This window comes from Falco rusticolus, chromosome 10 (genome assembly GCF_015220075.1).
Source record: "Falco rusticolus isolate bFalRus1 chromosome 10, bFalRus1.pri, whole genome shotgun sequence".
Classification (NCBI taxonomy): Eukaryota; Metazoa; Chordata; class Aves; order Falconiformes; family Falconidae; genus Falco; species Falco rusticolus.
The window spans coordinates 29,300,105-29,319,109 of record NC_051196.1 but is presented as its reverse complement, the minus strand read 5'-3'; the positions used below and the strand labels follow the sequence as shown (position 1 = coordinate 29,319,109).

Sequence of the window (19,005 nt, the reverse complement as noted above, 5' to 3'; positions counted from 1 at the left end):
CTCACAAGTCTTGAATAGAAAGTGTAGGTCAAGAGAAATGTTTCTGTAGAGGAACAGAGCTAATACAGTAAGGTAAACCTAATGGATTTTTTCTTTTTTAAAGCAACTTTTAAGTTCAAACTTAACATTTTAAGTAAGCCAGCCTTTACCTTAGCTCATGCAAGTAGGTACGCTACTTACACAAAAGCAACAGCCTGGGCATTTGCGATGAGCAAAGTAAGCAGTAACAACTAACAGGAGAGTCCTTTAGGCAAGAAGAGAGGCTAATGAGCAGAGACAGCGCACATACCGTGCTCACTCCTGCTCTCACACCAATGTAGCTACATTAGCTCTGGTAAACCTGTTCCTAATCTTTATCAGCACAGGGCAGAAGAGAATCAGCTGTCTTTTGTAATTGTTAAGATGCAATGTTACTGTAAACTGCACACGCCGGTGCGGTGAGTTCCACCACACTGAGTTTCAGAAGGTGTTGGTTCAGCTCGTGCACACAGGAGAGCAGGTAATTCCTAGTCCTGCTTGCTTTGGAAACACAGTCTGCCCCCCAGCTACCTCCAGCAGAAATATCCCTGTGGCACAGCCCGCTTCCTGCTGTGGGGACAGTGGTTGGATAGGTCTTACCCGTTCCTCAGGTTTTGTGATAAGACCCAAGACTCGCCCACAGTGGCTTAGCTGGGGATCCTGCTCCGCTCCAGCCTGGGGCTGCCTTGCCACTGAGCGGTGAGATACAGCTTTGGGCACCGCCAGTGCTTTGACACCGTGGCCTGGAGAGTAAAGCCTTGCAGCGCCTGCAGTGCCAAGCCACATCATTTCATCGTCACTGCTGTCCACCTGGCCAAGGCAGACCCTAACTGAATCCACCTGATTCCCCCCAGCAACCCTATGCTGCAGGATATCATACAACTATTTGCCAAAACCTCTTGTTGTCCTGGTTTCCCAGTGGTTTCCTGACATTTCTAGACCACAGTTCATGCTTGAATAACCTCCTTCTTCCTCCTCGTATCCCCTTAACTTCCAACCTGTTGACCGATACAGTTCAAGAAGGCAGAGATCTAAATACATAATTGCATTCTTACAGATGGTCATGAAAAGGCAGTCAGAGCCCCACAGCTTGGCACCTTGTGAGGTTAAGCTGCCATGTGAGCTCAGCCCCTGTAGGACAGGCTCAGCATCTACATTTAAGAGTGACCCCAAACTTCAGGAGCTGTTTGGATGAGGAGACATCAAACAGATACTACCAGGTTGCAAAGGCCCAAGACAGCAGGTTTTATTGGTTTTCTGCTAGCAAAACTGCTTGTTTCCTCCTGCTGCTGACATATTTTCATGGCATCATCACGGTACCACTTGGTACCAAGCGATCAGTGGAGAGCAGGCTTGTTATCAGAAGTCCTGTTGAAGCCAGACCAGTTTCACAGTTCCCACAGCTGGCCCATGCTGGAGAGCAGATTTCCCAGTTAGGGCAGGTTTTTAGATGTGATCCACTTCTCCCGTCAATCAAACACCTCTTGCATACCACATTGCTCCAAGTGCTGCTGCAGTTAGTCCTGCACAGGCAGCACGTCCTGTGTGGGGACCAGCAGTGTAAGCAGCCAGCCCGAAACCCAGCCCAAAGATGAAGGGACTGCGCAGCAGCTCTGGCAGCAGCCCAGGCACCCAGCACCACACTGCTCTCCAAGCAGGTTATAAGCTCTGTGGTGGAGAACAGTATCCACACTGCTACCATAAGCATACAGTTTATTTTCACTCATCGCCACTGAGACGCCTCTTGCTGTACTTTTCATCCACTGTGGTTCAGATCAGAATCCCTTGGTTTCCCTGAGCAGAGAAGGGTTGTGGCTTCTCTTGCATTAAATATTTTGCATCCTGGAACTACAGTGCTGCTTTTAAACAACTGCATGCTCTGTGTAGACTATCCAAGTGTTGCATGCTTTCTACCTTCCTGCACATCTACCACGTGTTACCTTCCCTCCTGCTCCTATGTTTATTTTACCCACCTTCCCAGACCACCTCACACCTGGATCCTGCCCTCCCCCCACCTTCTTTTTTCATTCTTCCAGAGCCTGGTGGTAGAGCCAAGAGAGCAAGTGTTTCCTTTCGGCTTTTTTTCCCCTCCACTCCCAAGTATGAGCCTTGTGCAAGGGCCACCATGATCAGGCAGCACCCACTGATGGTGGAAGTGTTGCACCTTATGGCTACACCAGTTCTGCACTATTTTCCTCCACTGTTAGCTCCTACGTACAAAATCCATTTGCTACTTTCAGTTATGAGCATTAGAGCGTCAACACTTTTCCATTACCGTATTTCCCATATCAGGGCTGTTTTCAGAGCCATTGTCCTTTGCTTTTTAGGGGAAGTTATCATTTTTCTATGCACCCAGCACCTTCAGGCACTGGCAATTTGATAACTTAGTATTCATTTCCCTTTCTAGGGTGATCATAGTACAGGAATTACTGCACATATTACTGTCATTCTATTTTAGCATGGGAATCAACATCCCTGGCAAGTACCAATCCCTATATCAAACCCCAGCTGTTCTCAAGGAAGTGATCTAGATTCCTCCACTGCTACCTAGTTTCTGTTGTTTGAAGTAACGACCTAAAGCATAACCCTAGATCATGGATTTTAAAAGTCACTGGAGTGAGACAGCATGCTGCCTATTGAACTTGCTCTTCGGGAGACAAATGCTTTACCAGAAAAATTTAAGCACTAAGTGTGAAAAAGCCATCCCAAAATTTATTCTCAAAACGTCAACAAAAACGCATCAGTAGATACTCAAAACTACAGAGTTCTTAATAATCATACATTCACAATGCAGAAACTTGACAATTGGGATGCCTTTTGCATGGTCTATGTAACAATATCCATTTTACAGTGTAAACAGGTACTGGTATGTTCTTACAAGTCCAGCAGGAAAGGCACAACTCGGCATACAGAGATCATAAGCAAGAATCAGGTGCAACAACATTACACAAACTTTTGGTAATCTGCATTTTTGGGGCCTTCCACAACAGAGACTGGACTTGAAGATTTCCTGCAGTCAACAACTAGACTTCTTTCCATCGTTCAGTCCTTCCATACCAAATGCTCACTTTCCAGTCTGGTTTAGATCCCATTACACATACAGTTCCAGCAGACATTAGAGGACTAGTGAAAGGTCAGTCCAGTAAGTCTTCAGGTGCTTCCACTAATACATCAGGTTTTGGTTTCAGATAGTGCATGGAAGCATCTGCTTGAATCTCAGTTCATTACAGTGGTCATTAATAGAAAAATAGACACTACAGCTACAAAAGGAAAAAATGAGGTAGATAACTTAGAATCCAGATGACTATCCCAGCAACCTTCATACAATACACATGGATCATTAATTACCATTTTGGTAGAATGTAAGTTCACAGACCACCAAGAAACTTAATGACCAGAGTAGGAATGCCATCCAAAAAACCCACGAAACATTTAACCTAAGCATGAATACTTCATATTTAAATACAGGTTTACACAGACTGATCTTCTAAATTACCCAAACGAAAAAAATAAACATAAAAAAGTCTCTTGCTAAGGAAACCAGTTCCCATGCCTAATTGCAACAGTCACCTGAGATTCCTTGCAGAGCTTTTAGACCTGACTTCCCAAGGCAAGTCTTCCCTTTCAAGAGAGGAAAAAAAAAAAAGTATATACATACCCACCCATGCTTGTTTAGGGCTCTCGGTATTGAAATAAAACATCTAGGAAAAACTGCACATCTTTGGAAGTAGGAGTTTTGGCACTATTAACTGAAGGACTGTCCTAGTAGTAGTATTAAATAAGCAGCAGTCAACAATACAGAGGATTAATTCCTTAGGAGCAGTGATTAAAGAAAAACAGCAACTTTCTCTTCATAGAACTTCTGAGGCAAAAAAGGAATTTAAAAAAAAAAATTTTTTTGTAGTTTTCATAGCCATTATAGTAAAAAGTACATTCAGAAACCAACAGAGCCAAAAATCCAAACAGAAAAACTATTTCTAAGAGGGTGGCAGACATTCTAGGATATTTACCCGCATTAATAGTTTTCATTTCTCATCAGTAAATAGAAGCTTTTCTGTCAACAGTAGGTTGTTTCCACTCTATTCAAAACCCCCAAGTATTTCACTCTAAACAAAGAGGTAACTAAACTTTGGAATTTCAAGTTGTAGAAACTTCTGTAAGGCTGTACACTTTAAAGTCACACGTAAGAACTACTTTGCAAGACCCGCATCTTTCCAAATAGAAGGAAATCCTATTCTTTATTATTTACTATTTGCAAAGCAATATCATGATTGTACTCTGGGCAACTCTTACAAAGACAACCATAAAATCATTTGCACGTCAATAGGAAAATAGGAGGCTGAAGTGGAATCTCTTAAAAATATATGTTTGTGTATATATATATTTGTTCTTTCTGTACGTCAACATCACTAGAGTTTTTAACTAACAGCAATTTTGTTCTCCTCCATGAAGTGAGGGAACTGGTGTTTTGGCACATTGTCTGCAGCAGCACCACTGGCCTTCTCCACATCAGAACCAGTCCCAGACTGGGTCCCATCTATTTTGGAGACCGTAGCAGTATTTATTGCCGAACCACCCCCAATGGTGACTGGAAGGCTAGATAAGCCACCGCTCTGGATCACCGAGATCTCGTTAGTCTTCATTGCTATGCCATTGCTGAGTACCGCTGCGTACTGATTCCATACTGTGGGGTCAATGCTCACTGAAGGAGGCATTATATCCTTTGGAAACATTTCAGATACCTTCTTGGGATCATTCCCCAGCAGAGCCATGGGGTTATCAATAGAAAGCCTTCTTCCCCGTCTGGCAGAGTTATTCCACATGTGAGTTCCTACATGGACCTTGCAGAGGGGAAAAAGTAAAGACAATCATTAATACCGCAGTTCTTTTACGGTATACCCAAGTTCTGCTTCGCTTACAGCCAAGCTGCTCAGTCACGCATGCTCCATTTTAAGTACTTAAGCTGGCTAGTTCTTGTCTTTTTTCTCTTCCTGGCACGTGTAAGAGAGATTCTACTGCCTGACACCACCATGGCTCTCTGAAGTTTACTGCCCAAGTGCTTGTAGGACTGTGTTTTCACACTTCTTGTAAGTGGTGTTGCCAAAAATTCTCCTCTCCCAACAAAAAAATTAAAGCCACGTTATTTGCTATGAACAGGCTACATTGAAAGAAAATAGTAGCTGATGCAAAAAATAAAAAAAAAAAACCACACCAGGGAATTGGAAGAGAGGCTACACCTAACCTAAAATCTTCCACTCCACAAACATACTGCTAGTGCTTCCAGCCAGCGACTGCTCACAAACTGCAGTGTTTTCCCTACCCACCAGCATTTACGCAAGAGGACTGAAGAGCCTGAAGAGGTTCACATGGCAAGTGAGAAGCCTCTGTGTGAGGGAGCTGCCAGTCCCTTCCAGGGCAAATAGATTAATGTGACAGTGAGGAGAGACTTGCAGCACTTCTGCAGCAAGTGCTCAGACACGGTCCCCAAGTACTTTGTGCCATCTCAGGATTATGCTCTCAGTTTTAGCCCTCTTTGTCCTGCATGGTGCTTCGAGCAGGCCAGTGTAATGCATGTATTCTGTAGGCATCATTTTGTAGCACCGAGTCCATGAAATGTTTACGTCTTGACACATCCAAATCCAAACGAAAACAAAGCAATCTGCTTAGTAAAGGCTAAGCCTTCCCTCCCATCCAAAAAGGAAAGCCAAGGACAGTAGCAAGGATTTCTGTGGGTGGTCTTTAGTAGAGTGCTTAGCAAGTTGTGTGGAGAATCGCAGGAAGGAGAGACAAGAGTCAAAGATAACCATTTGAGGAACTAAATGAAAACCAACGTCATCCTCAACAGCAGGACAAGTATTAGCAATAGTTTTACTCTCTCTGGTATGACTTTCCCCAACAAAGGGGATCACAACATAAGAGACAACTTACCTTCAGGTTTCCTTTTGTTGTAAAGGCTCTCCCACAGATGGTGCAGGCAAATGGCTTTTCACCAGTATGGGTCCGTTCGTGAATCTGAAGGGCACTGGCAGAGGAGAAGTTCTTCCCACACGTAGTGCAGATGTGCTGTTTGGCGGGACGGCAGAATTTTGGTCGTGGCACGAGGAGAGGGGCAACACCAGGGGAGAGAGCTGGTGGGCCAATGAAATGGCTAGTGCTAATGGGACGCTCGCCAGGCATCTCCATTTTGATGAGGGCTGGTGGGGCTCTAACAAAAGCAGCTGGAATACTACTTCGACCTGGAAAGAAAGCAAAGATAGACGTTTATCCTAACCTCTTCCTGCTTCCAAGCTTAAGTTTGGCTACGACACCAGAGGAGCTGCACGTGCCTGAGGAGCCTGCCTGCAAAGCCCTCTGAAGACACACGGCAGGGCTGCCTCTACACTTGCTAGGATGCTCTGAAAGAAATCCGTTCAATCTTATTTTTGTTGATGAGCTTAGGAGTTTGAAAGCCTCACTTTCAGGTCAAATTCAGATCATCATTAGCCTCAACGCTAAAGACCTCAAAACCCCTACAAAAGAGTCTAGAGTTTTAATGTCACATTCTTGGGTTAAGCAGTTTTCCATGAAACACAAAGGTGTATCTTTAGAGAGCTATAGGGAGGTTATCAGGTGAGCCCACGGAAGATACTAAGTGCACAACCCCTATTTTTTTAACGACCTCTATGCCACCCCTTGCAGGAGACAACAGCACTTAAGTCTTCAAATTATGTTGAATCTTGAGTCAGGAAAAATTTACAGGGCATACACCCCTATGCAAACAGAGGAGAAAGAAGAGGGGTAAGCTGAGGAGATTTTGGCTCCTGGGAGTTCTTTCAGAGATGGATTTCCTCCAGTCCTACCACCCCACCCCCAGTTATTACCAGCATTTCATATTACTCACCATATTCTCCGTTTGCAAAGTGTAACCCAGGTTCTTCTTTAATGACCTTTCGACCAATATTGCCGTAAGTTAAATCCAAAGCACCGACAACCCCTTCCATTTCTGCAGAAGCGTTCTCAGGACCCTCTGACTTATTTCCCGCACCTGTATCTTCTTGATTGTTGAAGCTAGGTGACTTTGACCTTACGCTTTCAGCTTGGCTGTTGGCTGGGGACAGAGCCTGGAGCGATGCAGACTCGGAGGCAGCAGGACTCCTGCCATTCTGATAATCTGGATCTCCTGCCACGGAAGAAGAATCATTAGTCATACCATCGCTTTCTGCTGAGCCGTTGTCACTAGACTTCAAGCTGCTTTGCCGCTGCAAGTTCAAAGCGGAGTTGACGATCTTCATTTGATTCTCCAGCGCTGCAATCCCAGAAAAGGTGGCTGCTGTGGCTGGCGATTCTGATTGTGCATCATATGGAGTAGGAGGTTTTGAAGAACTCCTAGGGCCATCCTGAGCATCCAGCTCCTCTTCCATCTCTATGCTTTCCATGGTCTCATCTGGGCGGCTGATGTCTCCGTTCTTCTCAGCCGCAGTGGGATCCACGTCAGTATTGTCGCAGGTGTTTTCTGGCATTGGTGTATTGGGTATTTGTCCCCCCATATGCATGCGGATGTGCTGCTGCAACACAACCGCATTTGTAAACTTCTTCTGGCAAATAGGACACGAATGTTGCATCTTCAAAGGAGTATTGGCCCGGTGGACACCATAATGAGTTTTAAGGTTCCCTTTAGTGGAGAAGGCACGGCCACAGATTTTACACTTGAATGGCCTCTCTCCGGTGTGAGTACGATAATGCATTTTGAGCGAACTCTGGCAGCTCAGCACTCTGTGACAGATCAGGCACTCGTTGGGGTCAGCAGTGGATTTGTCGATATTTTCAACCAGTTGCTGAAGCTTTGATGTTTCTGAGCCTTGCTCGTTTGGCCCACTTGCATGGAAGATGCTCACGCTGCAGGCAGCTTGCGGCGAGCTCAGGCTCTGCTCCGCTCCCGATTCGTGACCAACCGCTCCCGACGAGGAAGAGCCACCCTCGCTTTCTGGAGAAGGCCGTGACTGCAGGTCGCTTGGGAACGTACCAGGCAGAGCCTCCTTAACGCCTGCCAGGCTGGAGACTGCCTGAGGTGCGCCGGTGGCCGCAGAGGTAGGCAGAGTTGGTAGGACAGGTTTGCTATCCGCAATTAGGTTAGACTCATCCAGTGGCACAGACATCCCATACGGGATTCCAGTGCTAGTGGGAACATTGTCCAGGTGCTCAGGAACTGGGTAAGGATTCATCTTGATGTGGGGGTATTTGTCTTTGTGACGCTGAAAATGCACTTTAAGGTTTCCTTTGGTTGTAAAGCGGTTACCGCAAATGTTACATTTGTAGGGTCTTTCACCGGTGTGGGAACGGAGGTGAATCTGCAGGGCACTGTCATTGCCAAAGACCTTGCCGCAGAACTTACACTTGTGTTTGAAGAACGGCTCTTCCACGTTTGGTTTGCTTTCAGACACGCTGATGTTGGGAGGTTTTCCCTTCCCCTTCTTGGAGGAATCTATTACAGACGAAACAGCCGAAAGTGGATTTTGGAAGATGACGGAGTTGGAGGACTGAGGTAGCAAAGGATTTGGGAACTGAGAAATGGAGCCGGGGAGGCTTCTGCTTGCCTCCGGCTTCAGAGGGAAGGAGGAGGAAAGCCCAGCAGCCAGTGAGCTGGCGGCCGCAATGCCAGTGTTAGAATGAGGTAGTTTTCCTTGCTTCAAGGATTCCAGTGATAGGCTCTGGCTTCCAGCTTTTTGTCCGATTAAAGCAACAGCAGCCGACAGCTGCTGAGACATGTGAGCGCCCAGAGCTTTTAATGGATCAGCAGCAGCTGCTATAGAAGGATGCAGGGCATGAGGAGCCATCATGGCAATCTGAATGCGAATTTGCTCCGTCAACTGAATTTGCTGGAGTTGCTGCTGCTGCAAACACACGAGCTGCTCCAGGATCATGGGGATAGCATTAAAACTGGCCGCTGAAGAAGAGATGGCATCAGAGGTCCGCTGGTTCACAGCCACTTTAGTGCCACGTATCGTCTGCAAAGTCACGTTAGTGTTTGGTACTTTGGATTTTGGTAGATAGCTTAGCCCAGGAGCCGCAGGTGTGACAGGGGGTTCTATTTTAAGGTACATTCCTCCTACCGGTTCAGCATCCATTTTTCCTTCTCTCTTTTCCATAGAGCCAGCGCAGCCCTTTGCCTGAATGTCCTTGCGTGTCCTGCTATCCATTCGCTCACTCGGAAAGCTCCCTAGAGAAGCTTCAGAGAAGCTTTCAGGGGGTACTGTTCCCTCACTGTCATTCATGATTAGAACAGGTGGATTTTTAGTGCAATTTTTCTTATGCTCAAGGAATTCAGAGAGATCAAAGAATTCTGCACAGCATTTCTCACATATTTTCGTTTCCTCCGTGCGGCACCTTTTGGAACTCATTTCACCATCTCCGTCACCTGGGACGTCTTGTGGACTCCCTTAAAAGAAAAGAAAGTCAAGTTATTAGTAGCTAGATTTAGACTAAGTACTTCCTATTCTTAAGATCACAGACTTCATCCGAATTGCAGGTTAAAGACACGAGACACTGGAACCAAGTTTCCAAATTGATCCAAAGTCCTGCTCTTTTTGTTTTGCTGCCAAGTTATTTGCAGCCCCCAAAGAAATCTGCATCTCAATTCTGTTTTCAAGAAAAACAATAATATAAAAGGAATCTCATAAGGCTTAGCAGAAAGAGGTTTATCGCAAATCCCTTTTTACAGGTTAGAAGGGAACTGCAGCAAGGCAGCTAGCACCTGCAAAACAGCTTAAAAAGGAACACGACCCAAGGAAGGCAGAGAAAGCATCATAACACTGAGTGAAACACCACATAAGCTTATTTTGTGTTTGTACTTCAGTTTGTAACTCTTCATTAGCCACCTCTCAGAAATTCATGTAAGATTGTTAACACAGGAACTTCAGAGCAGTTCTATTACACAACTTTCACTCCGCCATGATGGAAGTAACTACTACCGAAGAGGGCTGACAAAAGCAAAATTCCAATATTAGCTTTTAAATACTTCAAAAACACACTCTCATGAAAAAACCACCTCTAGAAAGTCAAAATTCTAAAGAAAATATTAACTTACAGAACCTCACACATGGGCACGAGCCTGCATCGATACTCATGATTAGTAGCAAAGCAACAAGCCCTGCTTGCAAAACACACAAAGTCGCTTCAGACCCGTGCACAACACCCTGTTTAGCTGCATCCACAACTCACCCGCTTTTAGGGAGGGAGGGGCAGGGAAAGCAAAGCTGGTCTGCAAGTCCACTCCTGTCCCGCTTCCACCAGTGCCCCACAGGTTAGACTGAATGTTATTTGCACACAGACCAAAAAAAAAAGTATAAAAACAAAACCCCAAACATTCAAGGAAATATCAGAACGGGAAGAGAGGCTATGAGAAATTCTAAACCAAAACAGGATGTTTTTGCTCAGTCAAGCCATCCTTCAACCAACAAAGTAGCACCCAGCTCAAGGCAGGCAAGAATTTGGGGCGCAGGAGCATTCAGGAGGTAGAACTGTAGGCTCCTACAGCCGAGGGGAAAGCAGGAAGGACCGCAGATGCACTGCGGCCCCCGTCAAGTCAAATATCCTGTAACTCGCATCAATGGGTCCCGTTTTGATGGGTGCCAAGGGTACAATCACCAAGTACTTCACCTCCCATGCACCCAGTGGGGCACAGCACACTGCAGACCTCAACCACAACTGAGAACTTGTATTGCGAGATCTCTTCAATTCAGGTCTTGCATCTCCAGAAATTCACCTTGGGGCTCAGCTCCGGTTCCACGTTACTAGCCCACGCTGTTTTACAAGGGGAACCAAAGACTCTGCAAGCACAGGAGCTATTTGCGGCTTTCATTTTAAAGGTGTAACTGAACCACACATCTGATACATGTGTATATCCTGTACATGGCAGGGTGGAGGGGCAGCATGTCCAAACAACTGAAGCACGTTGACTTACTGTTTCGGGGTAGTGTAAAAGTTCTCTAGGGGAAGATATTGCAAACCTTGATGTTAGTTAGGCTAACAAGGGTATTACATGTATATTCAACAAATATACTTACTCAACTGTTTAACGTTGAGTGATGGAAAGTGCACATGAATGTTTAATTTTTAAAAAATAAACAACTTGATCAATTAAAAAAATGCAAGTATCAGAGGCCTGTTATGCTATAGTCTGCAGAGGAATAAATCCAAATCTACATGTACACAGCTCTGTTAGTCATGTACATTTCAGAGTTACAAGTCCTTGAACAGGGAGGAAAGGGGGTCTCAGCACAGCCATGATCAAAACCATTTGGATCCCTCATAGCTAAACAGGGAGAATTAAATACTTTGCTTTCCTCGCCTCCAGCCCAAACGATTCCACAAGTGAAGGAAACAAGTAAAAGCACAATAGTAGCATACATTTCCCACCCCGAATATCATTACATTAATGCCTCTAAAGTTGATTTAACTCTATGGAAAAATACACCGAGAAATCTAGTCTGCAGACAAGTACAAGTAGTATGCGATTCAGAACTCTGCCAATAAATAGGGTTAACCGAGGTCAAGAATGGATATTTTTAAACTCATCTTTTCAAGACTCTGCACAGATATAATAGGAAAGAAAGCACTGCTGTTAAAAAAAGTCAAGAACCTTCCGTAACTACTCTGTACACCGGTTCAAGGTCTTTACTCTACTACTTCCCTAACTATTTCCATCCACCCAACAGGTATTTCATAGAATAGGCTAAACCATCAAAACCTCTCTTCCAAATCCTTTAGCATTTAAGGCTGTAACAGTCCAATCTCCCAGGCCCAACCACAGTCTCCCTGTAGAGCAGAACAAGCTCAGGTTTTAGTTCAGAGCACAAAGCTCTTCCTCCCAGTCTCCCCTCTGAGCACACGCATTTCATGCTGCAGCGTGCACCTCCGTGGCAGCCATGCAAAACATTTCACGTGGAGTAGCAATGTCTGCATGAAAGACTGTTGCCCACCCCAAGGAGATATTCCAGGATAACTACGTCTAGACAAGTCCTCAAACTTTTAACTGCTTCAAAGCATCTGATCATTTATCTCCCTTCCCTTGATAATACTTTATTTCTCCACTGATAAGCCCACACGGAATTCAAAGCCCCCATTTCCAGTCTCCAGCACAGCCCATGCCCTGAATTTTTATAATCCTGAGGAGCTCCAGGGGTAACTTTTCTGGTCCCAAGTACCAGTTGCCACCTCAAAGAAAGAAGCTCCAGTACACCGAAGGCACCGTGTTCAGCAGCAGCAGGCGGGCCAGTACCCTGCCTGCTCTTGCTGCCGCTGTCACATTTTGGTTTCCAGTTCCTCTATCTGACAGCAAGGCACTAGCTCAGGACTCCAAATAAATTCAATTCCCAGTTTGTACCAACTTGCTGCGTGGCAAGTAGGGAAGAGTTATGCCTTATTTTCCCTTCTGCCTCTGAAAAAGCCAGTATAATAGCTTCCCCTATGTCAAAAAGGGTTTAAAATACGGGCAGTAGAAGCAGTGTAGTCTCTAGGCGAACAATGGAGCAATTTACTGTTTCTTTAAAAACCCAACAGCTTCTGTGAAACTCTTCATCTTGATTTCTACGTACACCCTCTCCCCAGGCTCAAAGGAGCACCCAGCGCCTGCAATCAGGGCACCCCATTAGCCTCAGCCCCCACGCTGCCCTGCCCCCCCCCCCCCCAGCAGTTATCACTGACATGAACTTAACCGTCTGAAATCGGGGGGTTTCTCTGCCAAGAAACCTCCCTGCGCAGCCAGCCCTATCCACATACTGTACCAGGATTTACCGAGGAGCCCTGCCACAACAATTGCTTGTGCACTTCACTTAACCCTCTCCAAAGGCTTCCCAGGGATAGGACTTCTACTGTTTTTTTTATCTCCCCACCCCCGAATTTCAGGAATGTTATCTCTCAGCATCTAGTTATCCAATAAGTTAGAAGAATGCAGTAAACCCAGCAGGGGGGTTAGATTGAATCACTGGCAAATGGATGGAAAAAATCCACTATTGTGTAGGACAAGGCGGTCATCGACAAGGAAGGCTGATAAAATCCACACAGCTCGAATTAATTTTTTTTTAAGGGAACTAGTAAAAGAGGAGTGAAATAATTCTTGTCTGGTTTGATGTGGTTTCAGAAAAAGTGCTGATTGTCTACCACTCATCTGAGCAATTAGTGATCTTGGGTGTTGGTTTTTTTCTGTGATAAAATTACATTTCACTTGAATTGGGAGGAAATGGAGCTCAAGCCTCCCCCTCCTCTGATATTATCCCCGCCCCCCCCCCCGCGAAGAGTTTAATGTTTTTGGTGATCTTCGTTTTTCCATAACTACTTTAACATAACCATGCACTTCCCCAGTTAAAATTAACTCATGAAGGTTTAGCAAGTATCCACTCCAGTCCTAGACGTGGAAAAACTCTGCCAGTTCCCTGCTACTCTCCAGCATCTTGCTTCCTTCGTTTTTTCTTTGGTTTGGTTTGTTGTTTGGTTGGTGGGGTTTTTTTCTACCTCCCCTGTTCCCAGTTGAAAAGCTAAGACTTCCAAGAAGTTACACTATCCAAAGTTTCCCTTCTTCTCCCACTGTAAAACAGCATTTAAAGCATTTTAACTGTAATTATGACAAGATCACTTACTCCAGTAAGCAAGACACACAGCTGGTTACTTACAGAAATATTCCAAAGGCCTGGATGTTTCCTACACTGAATTTATCAGGATGTTCCTACCCTAGGACGAGCCGCACATGCGTTACACCTTCATCAGGGCTTCCCGTGCCTTCAGGTTCTCTCACGGCTTTAATTTTCCTGCCGTCTACCTGATTCGCCCTGCTGATTACCCACCTATTCGAGAGAAATATCCCGCTCAGAACAGAACCAACTATCGCGACTTGGCGCTTCCGAGGAACAAAACCGAAACGCGCCGCAGAAGTTCGGTGGGAGGCGGCGGCGCAGCACCGCGCTGGCCCCGCTCCCCGCGCCGCTGCCTGGGGCGAGTGGCCCGGTGTCCTGCCGGCCCGCTGCCCGCTGCCCTGCCCGGTGTCCTGCCGGCCCGCTGCCCTGCCCGGTGCCCGGCGCCGCCGCAGCCCGGTCGGTGGAGGGCACTCACGCCCTGCGCTGCCGCCCGCCCGGAGAACCGGCCGCCCCCGGGCGGGGCCAGCCGGCAGCGCGGCACCCCCGCATCCACCTGAGCCGGCCGGGCATGGCCCACGCCGCGGGCTGCGTTATTTATTTATTTTTAAAGCGTTGCTGGAGCTCGCTGCGAGGCAAAGCGGTAACAGCCACCAAAAAGTGGAGGTGTCCCCCCCCACCTCCGCCCGGTCCTACCTGCTCGGCGGCGCTGCCTCCGCGGTGGCCCGTCGAGGCTCCCACCGGCGCGGCCCCGGACCACACTTAACACTAATACAGTGTTTAAGACCGAGCTAAACGGCACAAACCCCGCTGCCAAGGTCAATTGCATGAGAGTCCTAATTGTAAGCCTGACATCAACTTACCACCCACAGCAAGCAGGAGGAGGCAAAGGTTAGAGCAGCAGCTCTGTCAAAACGTCACATGCCGCCGAGCCCAGCAAAAGGGCTTCATCACTACAACCAATATAATGTTTCACATACGTAAAAGGAAAAACAAGCCGGGCATCGCCCCCACCCCACCCACCCCCCGGCTCCCAGCACCCTCGCACCCTCCACGCCGCTGCAGCAGCCCGGGCCGCGCAGCCCAGGGCACGGCCGGGAGTGCTCCCCCACCCCGGCCAGCCTGCCCCGCCGGCAGGGGCTCCGGGTGGCCGAAAATAAAAATAAAATCAAGGAAACCACCGCAAAACTCGGCTTTCCTCGTTAAACACACACACCGACACCCCCCTCCATTTCTGCAGAGCTCAACGCACGAACTGGGGATTTAACTAAAAGAAATCTCCAATTTTACTCTCAGGAAAAAGTTGCAGTTTGATACTGTATTTTCACGAATCAATCAGATTTTTAATGGCAGCAACCCAGCACAATGGGCATTTTCAACCCCTTTGTGAAAATGCTAATTTTCAGTACGTAGCCTTATTCTCCAGTGACCACCTGCTGATTTTTTGACCTGTTAATTGATCACCAGGTTAGCAGAACCGCTTCTTAACTCGCTGCATTGTTCACAGAGGTGGGTCCCAAATCGCTTTGCAAAAATAAAAAAACAAAAACAACCAAAAAACAAAAAACCACAGAAAAAAAACACACCACACAAAAAAAACCCACTTGCAAAAAGGAATATAAGGGCTTGATTTTATTATTACTATTATGTATATACTCGATAATGTCCCAGACAAATCACTGCGGTATTTCGAGTTCGTTATGCAGCTTCATCACTTGTTATTTACGGGCACACCTGGAGCGGGGAGCAGCGAGTATTTTGGACGGGGGCGGCCGGCAGGAGGCAAGAGCCGCCGCCGCCTTCCCCCCCCCAGCAGCAGAAGCGGGGATCGGGCTCCAGCGGGGGTACCCGCACCGGCCGCCCCCTCCCCGGGCCGCAGCGGAGGGTCCCGGCGGGGCACGGCCGCGGGGCGGCGCACGGCAGCCCCGGGCCCCGCTCCCCCCGCCCCGGCCCCGCCACCCACGGGAGACAGCAGGAGACACCCCTCCAACCCCACGCAGGGCCAGAGCTCCGCCAGGTCCCCCCAGCCCGCGCCACCGCTGCCCCGGCTCCCGGAGGGATTTCCATCCAGGGTTTTGTTGTTAAAAGAGGAGGGGAAGGGGGGGGGGAAGCCCCAATAACAACAACAAAAAAGCAGCTGGCCATTGCCCCGGAGAGCGCGGTGCGGAGCGGTCCTCCCCGCCCCGCACACCTCCCCCGCCCCGAGCGGGCCGCATCAGGAGTTATTAACCCTTTTGTTTCAGCCGAGCCGGAGGTGGCTTTCCAGCAGTGGGCAGAGACTTACATGTGGAAACATCACCTCCATCCCCCAACCTAACCATATGCACAAAGGAAAACAGTCATGCATTAAACATGGGATTTATTGCCTTCTGGCCAGCTTGCTGTTTCTTAAGTCACCATTAACCGGACCCAACAATTGCCCATTTCGACTCAAAGAAGAGAGGGGGGAGGAGGAAAAAAAAAAAAATTAAGAGTCCGAACCTCCTGCGGGCTGGGAATAACCAGCTCCCGTAACGTGCAGTTCTAGGAATGGAAAAAAACAAAACAAAAAACCACCCACAAACCCAGTCCCTTCGGAAGGCAAAGAACCCAAAGAAAGTTCCCTGGGGACGCACAAAGTGTTTGGGCACAACGGCCACAACAGCTCCTAACACGCGCAGCCCGGGTCAGCCCCCGCCAGCCGCCCCTTCCCCAGCCGGGACGTTCCTCGGCAGCCCCAAGGGTGTGAGTAGCGGGGGGCGAGCCCGCAGCGCAGCCTCCGCCGCAGGAAGATGCTGCTCGGTGGAGGAACGCCGGGCTCCGCAGCCCCGGCCCTTCGCCGCTCCCGCGGGGGGCACTGCCGGTGCCCCCTCCAGCCCTTCCCTGGCCGCCCACCCCCACCGGCAGTTCAGAGCTGATCGGAGCGCAAATTTCTGCTTTTCCCGTAGCGAGGCGCGGGGCTGGAGCTCCCCTGAACGGGGGGACGGGGACCTGCGGCAGCAGCAGCCCCCCCACCACCCAGATACAAAGCCCTCACGCACACCCCACATTAGCTCACCGGAGTTATTTTAGGAAGTCGGAAATCAAAGATGGCTGGAGGTCAAGCTACAAAAGGTCCAGGGCGATTGTGATCTCCAACAAATAGTCCCAGCGCTTTTTTTTGTTTGTTTTGTGTTTGGGCTTTTTTTTTTTTTTTTTTTTTTTTTTTAAGCCCTACAAAAATCCTCATATAACTACCGAGAAAGTGTTAAAACAGATCGGGGACACCAAACTCGAGCCATTTCCTACCCCCGCGAAGATTGTTCGCAATTCCTCCTCCCTCCCCCCCCCAGTCCCCTCCGCCTTGGGGAGGCTTTGGGGCTCACCCCCCATGCGGCTGCACCCCGAGCGCAGCGGGGCTGCACCGCCCACGCCGGGGGGGTGTGCGGGGCGCTGGGGGCCTCAGCCCGGCAGGGCGAGGGACCCCTCGGGGCAGCGCTGCCCTCGGGGGCGGCCCGACGCTGAACTCCCCCCCTCCCCGTTCCACCCCCCTCCCGCGAAATAACGAGGTGCCCCGCTCAGCCCCGCGGAACTACACCGCGCCGGGGCTCCGCGGGGCTTTAAGCGCCCCAAAAAGCCCGCGGGGAGCCGGGGGTCGCGTCCGTGGGAGACCCCGCGGGGGGAAGCAGAGAGGCGGGAGAAGCCCGGGGATGGAAGGACCCCCCTGGTAAGCGCCCCTCGCCGCCCCGGCCGCCGCCTCCGCGCATCAGGAAAGTTGGGAGCCGCCGCGGCTCCGCGCCCGCCCTTGCGCCTTACCACTTGCAGCATCTGGGGGCTGCTCCTCGGAGTTGATGTGCTGGGGCTTCGCCTGCTTCCGTCGCGACATGGTGCACCAGCATCGGGAGCAAAATAGTAGCAATTATTTTCCTCTTCACAACAAATTCCTAGAGTTGGGAAATTACCCCCATTGGGCGGAATGCGCATGTCAGAGTAATTATGATTATCAATAATGCATTGCGATTTATCATGGGTCCCTGACAGCTGATTGGCCTGAGTCCAAGGGCTCACAGATTATTCAAATAAGGTCCATTGATCAGGGCGCAGCGGGGCACGCTGGGCGATGTAGTCCCGGCCCTCCCGGGCGGGTGACAAAGGCGGGGGGGGGGGGGGCGGCTGGGGCCGCCCCCGGGCAGCGGGGGTTGGGGGGGGGGGGGCGCAGGAGCCAGCTCTGAGAGTAAACAAACAAGCCGGTAGCCCGGCTTTCCAGGCTGGCGAGGGACAATACCTTTGTTATCTCACCTGCGCTTTTTATATTGTGCTTTAAAGACTTTATTTTTGGGCGGGTTTTGGTTTTTTTGGGGGGTTTTTTTTTGGTTTTTTTTCCTTCTCCCTAAAGCAAGCAGAAGCCCGGGACAATGCGAATTCATCCCTTTGTCCTTAGATAAGGTGGAAAAGAGCGCTGAGTGTCCTAGCGGACGAGCCCGGGGTCTCCGGGTGTTGTGGGCAAGTTTAGGGGCTTTAAAAGCGGATCTGGGCGGCGCGTAGTGATGCTTGGCGTGGGTTCAGTTGTTTAAAGACTTAACTTTTAAGTCTCACTTTCTGGGAAGCCGACAAAATCCAGCCAACAGTATTTTTTAACAGCAAATAAAAACGTTAGACATGTAAAAGGTTCATGTGAAAAACTTGAAGCAAGTGAAAAAACCACCACTTTGAAAGTGTTTTCCTGTACTAAGTTGGCTGTGTAAATACACGGTGGGATCACGTTCGATTTTACTCGTCTCTCCTGCTGTTGGGGTGCATGTGAAACCCTGCCACGGTGACCCCCACCCCGAGCCCCGGGGGGTGGCCCCTGGCCTTTGGTGGCCCGCTGGGGTAGAGCCCCTGCGGCCGGAGATGATGGCGGGACCCAGCTCAGCTGAGGCTCGGGTTGACTTTGCTGTAAAATCCCTCTGAGTGTCACAGAGCAGTCACGTCTCCCCCTCCCATCCCCACTGAAGCCAGCCGGACGTTGCATAAGCAAAAAATGTGAGGATCCTTGGATATCTGGAGATGTGGATTGCAAAACCTTTGTGGCAGACATCATCGCTCTTTGTTTTCACCTAGAGCAGTCCCCGCTCCCATCTATGCTGTCTCTCAAAAATGAAGTGGGTTGCTGGAAGATGTCGGAGAGAAAGAGTAATTTGGTGAAGAGATGATTTGGTTGATTTGGAGGAGTAGGGCACTGGGTATGGGTTCAGAAGATCTAGGTGCAGCTGAAGTTGGATTCAATGCGCACTTGCCATTGCATTCATCAGCAAACAATTTCCCAGGGTCTGTGCCTCAGTTTCCCACTTGTGACTGGAGCATGACTTTTCCCTAGCTGCAAAGCTGCTGTGAAAGTAAACATCCATCCGAGAGTTTATGGAGGTTCAGGTGGGTGCTGTGG

General features: G+C 48.8%; 1 protein-coding gene across 2 annotated transcripts; it reads right to left on the bottom strand.

Annotated features, from left to right (window-relative positions):
* Positions 1-2,707: 2,707 nt before the first annotated feature.
* SALL4 (spalt like transcription factor 4) lies at positions 2,708-17,577 on the bottom strand. 2 transcript variants are annotated; one of them, XM_037403019.1, is made up of 4 exons: positions 16,660-16,740; positions 6,899-9,433; positions 5,947-6,254; positions 2,708-4,859 (listed from the first exon to the last, which is right to left on the bottom strand). In XM_037403019.1, the coding sequence occupies exons 2-4, from the start codon at positions 9,393-9,395 to the stop codon at positions 4,437-4,439; spliced, it is 3,228 nt and encodes a 1,075-aa protein (XP_037258916.1). In that variant the 5' UTR covers positions 9,396-9,433; positions 16,660-16,740; the 3' UTR covers positions 2,708-4,436. The 2 variants fall into 2 exon arrangements, with proteins under 2 accessions (XP_037258916.1, XP_037258915.1); XM_037403018.1 differs by lacking the exon at positions 16,660-16,740 and adding an exon at positions 17,397-17,577 and having other exon boundaries at positions 2,709-4,859.
* Between the last annotated feature and the right edge of the window lie 1,428 nt (positions 17,578-19,005).

What these genes read in the sequence shown, in the direction of transcription:
- SALL4 (XM_037403018.1), bottom strand. Translation starts at nt 17,466, where the DNA reads ATGTCGCGACGGAAGCAGGCGAAGCCCCAGCACATCAACTCCGAGGAG. An exon ending in GCCCCCAGATGCTGCAAGTG is followed by an intron (nt 9,434 to 17,396) that starts GTAAGGCGCAAG and finishes TTTTCTTTTAAG; the next exon opens with GGAGTCCACAAGACGTCCCA. An exon ending in CTTTGCAAACGGAGAATATG is followed by an intron (nt 6,255 to 6,898) that starts GTGAGTAATATG and finishes CTTTCTTTCCAG; the next exon opens with GTCGAAGTAGTATTCCAGCT.